This window comes from Mesocricetus auratus, unplaced genomic scaffold, assembly GCF_017639785.1.
Source record: "Mesocricetus auratus isolate SY011 unplaced genomic scaffold, BCM_Maur_2.0 Super-Scaffold_100028, whole genome shotgun sequence".
Lineage (NCBI taxonomy): Eukaryota > Metazoa > Chordata > Mammalia > Rodentia > Cricetidae > Mesocricetus > Mesocricetus auratus.
This window is the reverse complement of record NW_024429209.1, coordinates 563793-575378: the sequence shown is the minus strand read 5'-3', so window position 1 is coordinate 575378 and position 11586 is coordinate 563793. Positions and strand designations below refer to the sequence as shown.

General features: G+C 46.4%; 1 protein-coding gene across 1 annotated transcript; it reads right to left on the bottom strand.

Moving 5' to 3' along the window:
- Positions 1–1461: 1461 nt before the first annotated feature.
- LOC101825701 (BPI fold-containing family A member 5) lies at positions 1462–7137 on the bottom strand. The gene is made up of 9 exons (XM_013124060.3): positions 7011–7137; positions 5971–6191; positions 5419–5575; positions 4311–4418; positions 3869–4018; positions 2899–2977; positions 2558–2621; positions 2184–2258; positions 1462–1637 (listed from the first exon to the last, which is right to left on the bottom strand). Exons 2-8 carry the CDS (start codon positions 6179–6181, stop codon positions 2218–2220), a joined length of 810 nt encoding a protein of 269 aa, XP_012979514.1. The 5' UTR covers positions 6182–6191; positions 7011–7137; the 3' UTR covers positions 1462–1637; positions 2184–2217.
- Positions 7138–11586: the final 4449 nt, after the last annotated feature.

Below are 11586 nucleotides of genomic sequence, written 5' to 3'. Positions count from 1 at the left end.
TGACTGGAGATGCCAACATTTTGGAGATGCCAATACCATACATGGTGTGACCATCAAGGATATCAGCAACAAGAACAGAGCTGGCCTGAGCCCCAGGGAGCACTGTTCATCCTGTAGCAAACCCGTTGGAGCCAGAAGATTGTGAGTGAGTCCAGAAGTCTGATATTGAGCTTTACATGGTTGGACTTTGGTTTTGCTTGATCTGATTGTGACTGTGCCCTGGGTCTTTCCTCTTGGAGTAAGAAAGGGTTTAACTTTTTTTATTTTATAAATAAATTGAGAGATGTTGGTATTTTAGAGAGACTGAACTCTTAGAGTATTTGAATTTTTAAAGACTGAGACTTTTAAAAGTTGGAATGTTTTATATTGTGATACTAACAGTAACATGCCATCTTGTGGAAAAATGAAGGAGGAAACTTTTTGTTGAATAGTGATGTGTTTGTGTGTCAAATAGACGAGGGGTCAATTGTGATGGTTAGTTTTATGTCAACTTGACACAAGCTAGAGTCATTTGGGAAGAGGGACTCTCAACTGAGAAAATGTCTTAATGGCACATTTTCTTGATTAGTTATTAATGTGGGAGGGCCCAGGCCACTGGGGGTGATGCCAGCCTAGGAAGGTTGTCGTGGAGCAGATAAGAAAGAAGACTGAGGAGCAATTCAGTAGGCAGCACTCCTCCCTGGCTTCTGCTTCAGTTCCAGGTTCCAGGTTCCTCCCTTGAGTTCTTTCCATGGCTTCCTTTCAGTAATGGATTTATAAGGTGTGGAGTGAAAGAAGCCCTTTCCTTCCCAAGTTGCTCTTGGTCATGTTTTCAAAAAGCTATTTATTTATTAATTATTTATGTGTATGAATATTTTGCTTACATGTACATATGTGTACCCTGCGTGTGCCTGGTGTCCCCAGAAGCCGAGTCTTCTGGAACTGGAGTTATAGATGGTTGTGAGCCATCACGTGGATGCCACAAATCAAACCTAGGTCCTTTGCCAGAGCAACAATGTTCTTAACCATTGAGTCATGTCTTCAGGCCTTGGTCATGGTGTTTTACCACAGCAATATATACCTTGTGTATGACACTGTGGATCCCCAGCCAGAGATGTAGACTGGAGCCAAGTATGTCCTTACATACCCTCCCTCCATCCCTCCATGCCCAGCTCTTGAACATCTCTCCCATCTGCTTCTTCACTTTTGGTGTGGTAACTCTCTCTTTCTCTCTCTCTCTCTCTCTCTCTCTCTCTCTCTCTCTCTCTCTCTGTATGTAAACATCTATGTCTGAGTATTTATCCACTCCCAGTTTCTCCGTGGATACTTGTAAGGATAGCAGGCCAATTGTCTGAACCCCAGTTCTCAGCTGTTCAAGAACACTCAGTTCTGTGACGTTAGGTTCCTCTTTGGTATGGCTGTAGCCACCTCAATAGGGCTTTCTCCAGTCTCTAAAGCCTCAAGGGATTGGAGGAATACCAGTGAAGAAGTAGAGACATTTTATTTAGTGATGTACACAGAATATTCATCAAGCCTGAGAGAGGAGAAGAGGAGGTCCCTTGAGAAGATGGCCATATCATTTTCCAGGACACGGACTCCCTTCTGTGAGCCATGGGAAGCTGGGCAGGAAGAAGTCGACAGAGCAGCAAGGAATGGTTCTGTAGGGAGAAGACTTCAATCAGGAGGGAGACTGGAAGTCAGGGACTCTCACTGGTACTGTTCCACCATCAACTGGCACTCTGAGGGACAGGAACATACTGAGACCGGAGCCTATGTATATATAGCTTCTTGTGTACATGTATGAGTGTGTGTCTGTGTATTCATGGGGACTTAGATAGTAAGTTTGTATATTCCCATGTGGATGAGTGTTCGACTGTAATGTCTATGTGCTTGAATGTGCACCCATGATCACACATGCTTCTCTTTGAAGCTGTATTGCTGAGGTTCTGGTCCCTTACCACATATGTCAATTATTCTACAGACTTCATGCATCTCTGTGTGTTTATGTCCATCATTGTCTTTTTCCCGGGATATTGCTATGACTTAAACGTCATCCCCAAATTCCACATATTAAAGTCTTAGTGCCCAGAGTGGTGCTGCTAGGAGAGTTGCTGTGGGTATTTTTTTGTCTCAAGAGCCTTGCTTCCCTGTCCTAGAGGGTGGCAGCTAGCCCACAAATCCTGGACAATGGGAACAGAATTTACCATCTCAGCAGAGGCAGGTCCTTTCTTAGAAGGTTTAAGCCTTAATGACAAATTGTACTCCATGCAGCAGCAAGTCTAGAAAAAATGACTGAAGTTATGATCCAGAGGTGAAGGAGTCTGAGAAGAGCCTGAGAGCCTCCTGAGGCTCTGGAGCACCAGCCATGCTCACCATACCCAGATATGTTGGGAAGCACTAAGTTTTCCCCTCCAAACATCCCAGCTTGTCTCAGGTAAGGCTGAGGAGAAAGCAGACTTCATCTCAAACTCATCTGGATCATTCATGGGAAAAAAGACACCCCCAACTAGGAGTGTGTGGCCAATGAGACCTGACTGTCCCATGGTGTGTAGGGACAAAACTTGGAAACAATACTTACCAGCAACATCATGCACCAGGGTGACATCTAAGAGGCTGAGAATCCCATTGACCAGAGGACACACCTGACCCAGGGCAGAGGGAGAAGTTAGATAGAGGACCTCCTGCAAGGAAACCCTTGGCGAAGTAGCATGTCCAAGGTAAAATATATCAGGAGTGCTTTCTATAGCCCAGAAGAAGTCAACCAATGTTTGGAGTGGTAGAAAGAACATGGATGGCTGGACCACAGGACAGATGAACTGAAGGATAGATAGATAATTCCCATACAGAGTAGCTCCATTTGGCTTAGCCTGAGAAGCTCAAAGACCCCTGGAGCAGGGGACTGTCCCTTTGATCTCTTACCACACCCTGCACCAGGCCAGGAATGATTCTAGTCAAGATGTCTGTGAGGCTGTCTATCAGGTTTTGGAGGGGACTGAGCCTGAAAGAGAAAGGCATGGGCGTGACCCAGAGGATTGGGGTTGCCCTGGAGAAGTTCAGCACCACTGTGCATGGTCAGTCTTAGCACCTACTAACAGAGACCAGGCCTTGCACACTCATGTCTACAGCAGATTTATCAGCAAGGATCCTAGATGAAGAGAGATACACCTAGTCCAGCCACGCACACAGAGATGAGTGTAGAATAAACACATGCTTCAGGGACATAGTAGGTGCACAACAAGACTGAGGAATCCATGAATGCGCGGAAAGTACTTAGTTTGTAGTTGTCATGGTGATTCAATGAATGATACACACAAAGCCCAATATATGTATTAATCAAATGTGAGCCATGGTGTGGCCAGGTCCTATACACTGGGCTTCCCATGTGGCAGGCAACTGGAACAAGCAGGCAAATAGGTGCTACATCTATTTACCTCTTAGAAGGATTCTATTAACAGTCTCACGTAGTTTGTGTTGTAGATAAGCGAGGTGAGACCAAATTGGAGGAATCTTGGCCAGGTTCATGTCACAGGCTCTCCAGATCAGGTTATAAAAGGTGGTCTTAAAGCATATTTTATAATGCCTATGCAATGTAAAATTGACCATCTTGGTTTAATGAGGGAAAAGTGAGCATTTATTCATCCATTTGCTCATCTGTTCATACATCTGCCTATATATCAGTGTCCCTACCCATCAAAGGTCTTACTATCTATCCATCTAAACATGCTTCTATCTATCCATACATCCACCTATCAATCCATCACCACCCACCCATCCGCACTTCCTCCCCCAACACATCTTTCTTCCTGTCCTGTTATTCATTCATCTTCTCTTTGTTCCATCATTTTACCCTGCTATCCCTGGGCAGGAGAAGACAGCCCTTTGGACTTACCCATTAAGCAGGGTGATACGCAAGCTGCCAGGAGAGTGAATGCAGTCACCAATGACCAGGCGGCTCCTCCCATAAATGTCTCTCACACCATAGACTTCTGCAGTAACATCCAGCTTCACAGCCAGCTCCACCAAACTTCCAACCACGAGTCTGGCAGAGAAGGCAGAGACAGCTCTAAAGGCACATGGCTCTCCCTTTCCAAGGTGGAGGGTTTCTTCTTGGCAGGAGTGCCAACCTCCCCTTATTCCATTTTGTCACAGTGGTACTGATCTCTGTTCCCATTAGGGGAAACCAAGGTTCAGAGAGGTTGTATGTTTTCCACATGGCCCAGTTTGTTTAACACATCAAATAGGTAAGGTTCAAGGCTCAGGCCTTTCTGTAGCCACCAGGCTGTCCTTTCATGATCCATCCTCCCACCACCACCGCCTTGGCACCTACTCACGTGTTCACTTTGAGTTCAAAGCCCAGAGGAATCGTGACATAGAGGCGGTGGAAGTCATAGCTCTGCACAAGACCAATCTCCAGCAGCTGGGGATTAGTGACTCTTATGCTGGTCAGGGAGAAACATTAGCATGCTAAGCCTCAAGCCAGGGAACTACTAAATTTACTCATCATGAAAAGAGAGTGGGCCACCTGGGTTCAGGATGGTCTTGGAGTCAGAACCTTCCTGGGTTCTGAGCCATGGCCCTATCATTTCCAACTTTCTTCTGGATCAGATCCTGACATACCCCATCCTCTGTTTACCCAAAACTTAGAAGGTATTTGAGGAACGGGACTGGGTATGCTAGTTTGGAGCCCTTCAAAGAAAGATGCTGACGTTTTAACTGGGCAGGAAGATGAGTCATTGGATCTAGGGAAGGGTGGATTGAAGAGGGAGTGGTTAGATGAAAGGAAGGAAGGATGGATTCATGGCTGGGTACACTGTCAATGAAAATGACACAACCTGGCATGACCTTTAGGAGGCAGGAAGTTGGGAAGAATTTAGAGAGGGTGGGAGGGAGTTTCCCATGAGCCGTCCATGGTGCCAGGTATTTTCCCTCCCCATTGTGACTTTGTGCCTAGGAAGCTCTCAAGTGGCTCATGGGAAGCACCACATCAGGTCTCAGTGACATCGCTTAGGTGATAGGGCTGAGGAGGGTAGCTTAGTGACAGCTGACATTCCCTAGATGGGATGAGCAGGGGGTGGAAAAGGCCCCAGCTTGGGGCTTCTCTGAGTGAGATTCCTCACTCTGCATCATCCTAGCTATGTGAGCACAGGTACATCTCCGTGCCTCAGTTTTTTCATCTGGGAACTGGGGATATTGGAGCTGACATGGAAATGTTGCCATGGAGATAATAGCTGCTGCTGGGGCTCAGGATATGCTTTAGGGCTGGGGGCAAGTACAGGTCAAAGGGCCACTGTTGCTGGTAGAGCGGAGAGAGGCCTGGGACTGAGTCTTGGCTGCATTCTCAGCCCACCCCTCTCCCTCTGTAGGGATGCTGCCTGGGACTGGCAGATCTTCAGTTGTTATTGGGAACCAAATCCCTCTTCCCTCTTTTGGGCAACTCACTCCAGGATGTTGTTCAGGAGAGGGATTGATGAAATCACTTTTCCAAGCATTCCGACCAGACCACCAGCATTGCTTCCTGCAGGTCTCACATAGCTCAGAAGAGGCATGTGTTCCAGAAATCCCAGAATCCCCCCAGACAACAGGCCTTGTCTGAAACCTGCAAAGTGGAGACTCTCAGGGTTCTCATCTGCTAACTCTAGAGCAGCAGTTTTCAATGTGTGGGTTGCAATCCCTTTGGGGGTTAAATGACCCTTTCCCAAGTCTGCTAAGACCAGTGGAAAGCATAGGTAGTTCATTATGATTCATAACAGTAGCAAAATTAGTGCTATGAGGTAGCAACGAAAATGATTTTATGTTGGGCATCACCACAGCATGAGGAACAGTATTAAAAGGCTGAAGCAGTAGGGAGGTTGAGAGTCACTGTTCTAGAGCCTTAGACCTACTTTCTCACTAATGATTCCCTTCTTAGGACACATGTGCAAACACACACACACACACACACACACACACACACACACACACCCCTGAAAGAGACTGTACAAATTCACTTACCATCTCTGAAGTTTCTAGCAAGATGTTCTGTAGGATATGTGGATATGACTGGGGTCATCCCATAGGGCTGGCTCTGGCCCAGGTGCAAGGGCCGGCAGTGACCCACGGACATGGGCAGGCCATAGTTTAGTGGCAAGGGCACCCCTGCCAGCTGGGCCAAGCTCTGGGCCAGCAGCCCACAAAGGACAACGAGGCTCCCAACTAGAAACATCTCTTGGTACCTGTGGAAAGAATGACAAGTCTGTTGTGGTATGGACAGCAGGGGACTCTCCCACTGCCAGCCCTGACTGGGGTTCTGGGGTTTCTTTCCTCCCCTGAACCCCAGCAGGTGATAACTAGCAACAATAGCTAACACTGCCATAGAGTAGTCTGTCCCACGCCACAGGCTGATGCATTCAGTCACCAACTTCATTGTCACCACATCCTCAGATGGACAACCCTATTTCACGGTTGAAGCAGAGGCCTAGTCACTCAAGGCGGTCTCCCCCAAGGTGACAAGCTGCAGTAGTGAGAGGAGCAGAAGTCAAGTGTGCCTGACCCAGAAGCTTCTGTATAGTTAAGTGACTGTTAGATTTACTCTGGGGCCAGGGATGTGACTGTGGTGGCCTGACTCATTGCCCTCACCCCTGCTCTTCAGATGACAGAGGCTGAAGATCTGAACTGCCTCGCCATCATCTCTGACAAGGGATAAAAATTTGGTCTGTGTTTAGGTCATGATGGTTTGTGGGTACCATCAAGAGCTACAGAATATCCAAGGTCACATGACCAGAGACAGCATGCCAACTGTGATGGTAACCTCAAGTTGAAATTTCTTCCCTAGAGCATTCACTTAGGTTAGGGCATTTAGAGAGCTCACTGCCTATCAACAGTGCTCTCTCAGAAAGATGAGTGAGTGGCTGGTCCTTGCCCCTGGTAAGGCTGGTACTGTCTTTTCATTATTGTTAGTCCCCAGGGAGTGATGGCCCAATATGGCAGCAGTGAGGGACATGACCTCCTGTTACCCAGAGCGTCTGTGGAGCAGAGGAAGGGGCAGGTCTCACCTGAATTCTTCAGGCCTCTGGGGCTCTCCTGAGCTCCTCTCCTTTCGGCCTCTGTTGAGCAGCTGACTGACTCTTTTATAGAACAAGACTCAGGAAACGTGAGATTAAATGATGCGCTTCTAGATAATTCCAGATTCTGCAATCTGGTAGTGTCTTTCAGGGTTCTGCAAAGTAAATAATTAACAATCACTCCATCAGGTGAGTCAGCTGTTTGGTTCACAAGTTGAACAAGACAACTTGAGATGGCATGCTATTAAAGACTTCATGGTCCCATGCATGAGGCTTAAGTTGGAGATCCATGTTCATGAGTGGCAGGAAGATCAGGCTTGGTATGGAGCGGAGCAGCCAGAGGCGCCTCATCAGGAACTTCATTCTTAGCTCTCATTCCATGTCCTTCCCTGGTCTTGTTCTTTTTCCCTATTTGGCATTTTTTTTGTCACACACTATATGTGGCCTTCTCATCTCTGAACTATCTCTTAATTCTGTGCACATGTGTATGTGGGCACGCATTCTTATGTGCTGTTTTCTAAGTCCCTCATGCATGATGGTTAGGTGCCCTATGGGTCCTCACCAGATTCCTGGTAGGGATGCTGCTTGTTTCCTGAGGAGAAAAACTGAGGTTCGGTTAGGTCACGTGACCCAGAGAGGACAGGGCAGAAGTCAACTCGCTGGATAATAATGCCATGCAAACAATGGCAGACTTGCACACATGCCAGGTCCTCAGAGCCCCACACTTGGAGATGAGCTTTTACAGTGAGAACTGGGGCTGGAGGGTGAGGTTGAAGGACAGGGAGACATTCACACGCGGTCTTTCTCCTAATCAGTGTCCTGAGAGAGGAAGATGGCCTCCTCTAATTTGCTTACTCTTTGCTTCCACATCCATCATGCCTCCCACTTCTAATAAAGATTCGTTTGGGTTGGAGAGAGAGCTTACTGGTTAGGAGTGTTTGCCATTCTTTCAGAGGACGTAGATTTGGATCCTGGCATCCATCCCATAACTCTAGTCCAGTGAATCTGATGCCCCATGCTTTTCCTCCTGCACATGAACACACGCGATATACATAATCACACGAGCATGCATGTTTGTATATTATTTCATCTATGCACGTGTTTACACAAGTCTGCGCATATGTGTCTGTGTGCATGCATGCACACGTGTGTGTTTGAATACCCACAGAGACCAGAAGAGGGCATCAAAGTGCTCAGAGCTGAAGTTACAGAGGTTTGGGAGCTTCTCCACATGGGTGCTAGGATCTGAACTCCTGCCTGTAGGACTGAGTAGCAAGCACTCATAACCACTGCGCCACTCTCCCTGAGTGGGAGGCTCATCAGGCGACCACCAGACACAAAGAGATCCTAGAAAAAGCAGAGCTGTTTGACTTGTCTTGCTGACTCTGCTTTGCTACTGTTGCTATCCGTTACCATCATATAACACAGCTTCTTTACCTTTCTAAGATGACTGAAGACCAGTGACCGTCTGGGCATGCTCCTGTTCTTCTATGCCAGATTGGGACTGGAGGCATCCAGTCTTGTGGACTGAGCTGGTACAGGGTCCCCAGTCTCTCTGGTGTGCAGAGGTCTGGACCTCTGCAATCTAATAAATCCCCTTCATAACACATCATCTCACACTGTTGGATTTGTTACTTTAGTGAATCTGGACTAATATACCAGCTTCCCCTCCCCCCAGCCTAGTGCACAGGAGCTGTCCACTTAGATTTTGTTTTGCTTTGTCCTCCAATATCTGACCTCATGAGTGTGCAGCTGGACAGCAAGTGGCCTCTTTAGTCCTTGCACTTGGATTGGAAGTGAGAGGCCTCTCTGCATTCTCATCCCACACCATCTTCTCTACTTTACACACCAGAATGAACCTCCTTCTTAATTATTGAGGATGGGGGGCCAAAGAGCTCTGGTCTGAGGCAGGAGAGATGGCTTAGCAGTTAGGAGGATTTGTTGCCCTAGCAGGGATCCTGGGTTCAGTTCCCAGCACCCATCATGTTGGACGGCTTATAACCACCTGTATCTGGCCTCAGGCAGTCAGATACTGTTTTTTGGCTTCTGTGGGCACCTGCACTCATGGTTCCAAAGGAACACCTTGCATATACATAATTAAACATTAAAACCATGTCTGGTCTCTCCTGAATGTCATGTCTCTTCTGCTTGAGACTGTCTCCTTTGGCTTTGCTGGCTGTTTTTGCCTCCACAACTGCATCTCCTCAGTGTCAGGCTCCTCAGCCCAGGCCTGGAAACCTGCAACACTGTAGGGAGTTGCCTGTTATGGAGTTCGTGACCCCTGGGAAAAGACCATACACTCAACCCAAGTATAATGAAAAGATTTATTGATCAGCTAGCAGGATGAATGCTCTTTGAGTCAAATTTGAGATTGCCATGAAGTAGGGGTGTGGGGAAAGACTTTTAAAGGAGAAAACCACATGAAAACCTTCATTATCTGCGCAAGCAAGTAAAAGCTATTCTGTTCTGGTAAGTAAAGTAGTTAAGGCAACTCAAAACAATCATTGGGTATAAGCAAGTTACAGAAAAAAAAGCTTGTACATTTCTGGGTGGGGGGGTGTCACTGAGTTCAGGGTTACTGGGAATTACCTTCCAGGGACTGAATTCAGAGATAAATGGATGGTGGGTACCAAGAAGTATGCCTAACATAAAATGGAGCTTCGTTGGTCGTAATATAACCTCCCAAGGTTTCCTCTTTGTTCTTCTACTACCAATCAAACTATCAAACAACTCAAGACTTTTTTTTCAGCAGGCAGTCCAGGGAAACCCTTTCTTTTTAACATCTCCATGGTAATGCCACTCACTTTGTCAAAGCCACAGCATGGAATTCACCTGGATCTGTTTCCTCAGATTATCCTATCTAGTCCTTTCTGGCTAAAAGCTGTTCAATGGAGACATCAGTGCACATACAGATACACCAAACAACCCAGGGACCAGATATTTTATTTCTCATAATAATAACATAAGGCTCATTTGTTCAGAAGCCATGTAATAAGACGTGCCAACAGATGTTGAAAACTCATGTCATGCGTGAATATTCTAGCTCACCCAGATGTTTTGCTTTGATGCTGATTGGTTTCAGATCCTGGCACAGTGTGAGCAGCTTCCTTGGTGACCTTCTTTTGGGGCCAGTGTGAACTGAGTCATCACCCCATGAACAAGCTCCTCATCTAGGTATTATCTGTCTTTATTTCTTTTGTAACCACACTAATACCGTCCCAACACTCCATTACATTGTACAGGGCTGTGGTGTTTTGAATGAAAGTTTTTAACCATAGGTTCATGTATCTCAACACTTGGCCTTGGTTGGTGGTACTGCTTAAGGAGGTTACAGGAGAGTTACTTTGAGAGTGGGAGCCTGGCCAGAGGAAGTGCATCACAGGAGCGAGCTTTGAGATTCTGTAGCTTCCTCTCAAAGTTCGTTTTCTTTGGTTCCCGAGTGTTGACAGACATGTGGTCAGCGGTTTCCTGCTCCAGCTTTCTGCTGCCATGCCTCCCACCATAGTGGACTTTCTTCTGCAACCACAAGCCAAAACAGTAAGTTGCTTTTGGTCATGGCATTTTAGTACAGCCACAGAGAAGTAACTAGTGCAAGGACTGTGCTGTTTGCATCGACAATGACGTCACAGACATGGGTGATGACACTTATGGTGCAAACTCTCCTCAGAGACAACTACATTTCTCAGATTCCAGGCCCCCTGTAGCCATAGTCAGTCAAGTTCTTTCCAAACCAGCATCTTGCCATTGATCTTTCTCTAGATTACTGGCAATGACCACCGGAGCCCCTGCCAGTGCTGTGGAGACTCTTATTGTTAAGAGAAGCTTTTTCTTTTGCTATCCGCTTTGGTTTATCCCCCGCCAGTCGCCTGGGCTCTGCCACGCCAGCCTGGTTCTAGATCCGCATGAGTCCCAAATAAACACACAGGAGGCTATATTAATTATGAAGCTGTTGGCCTTGCTTGTTTCTAACTGGCTAGCTCTGACTTAAGTAATTACCCCATAATTGTTAATCTAAGTATGTCTCTTACCGGAGAATTGTTCCAGGCTTCCTATCCCAATCGCGGTTACATCTCGACTCTCTTGTGTTTCTCCTACCCAGAATCCTCCTGGATTCCTAGCCCCTCCTATCTAGGTTTTCTATTGGCCAGACAGTGCTTTATTAGCATAAGACTTCCCCAACATCTCCTCTTTTCTGTTTAAACAAAAAGAAAGGTCTTAACTTTAACACAGCCAAATTGTATATAACAGAACAGTTATCAAATAAGAACATAGTTACAATATTTTAGCAAGATTTAAAGAAAATATCATCCATCCCATCCTTGTGAGTCCAAAGTCCTATATGTAGCTTATCTTTTATCATAACTAAGGAAAACTATAATTATAACTATCTGTCTTCAACTCCATCAAAGACCACAGAAGGATAATATATAAACACTAGGATTGACAGAGACATCTTACTGCCTGGACAGTCACCCGAAGTTCCTCTGTAACGTTGGGGCATCCATCTTCAGCCCATAGGCCACAATGTGTCTGGAACACTTCTCAGCAAAGCAGGAAATTTCAAACT

Excerpts from the sequence above, each read along its gene's own strand:
- LOC101825701 (XM_013124060.3), bottom strand. The coding sequence starts at position 6,181 with ATGTTTCTAGTTGGGAGCCTCGTTGTCCTTTGTGGGCTGCTGGCCCAG. Across the intron at positions 2,978-3,868 it reads CGTATCACCCTGCTTAATGG|GCTCAGTCCCCTCCAAAACC; the intron begins GTAAGTCCAAAG and ends TTTCTCTTTCAG. Across the intron at positions 2,622-2,898 it reads CTGGCCTGGTGCAGGGTGTG|GTGTGTCCTCTGGTCAATGG; the intron begins GTAAGAGATCAA and ends GCCCTGGGTCAG.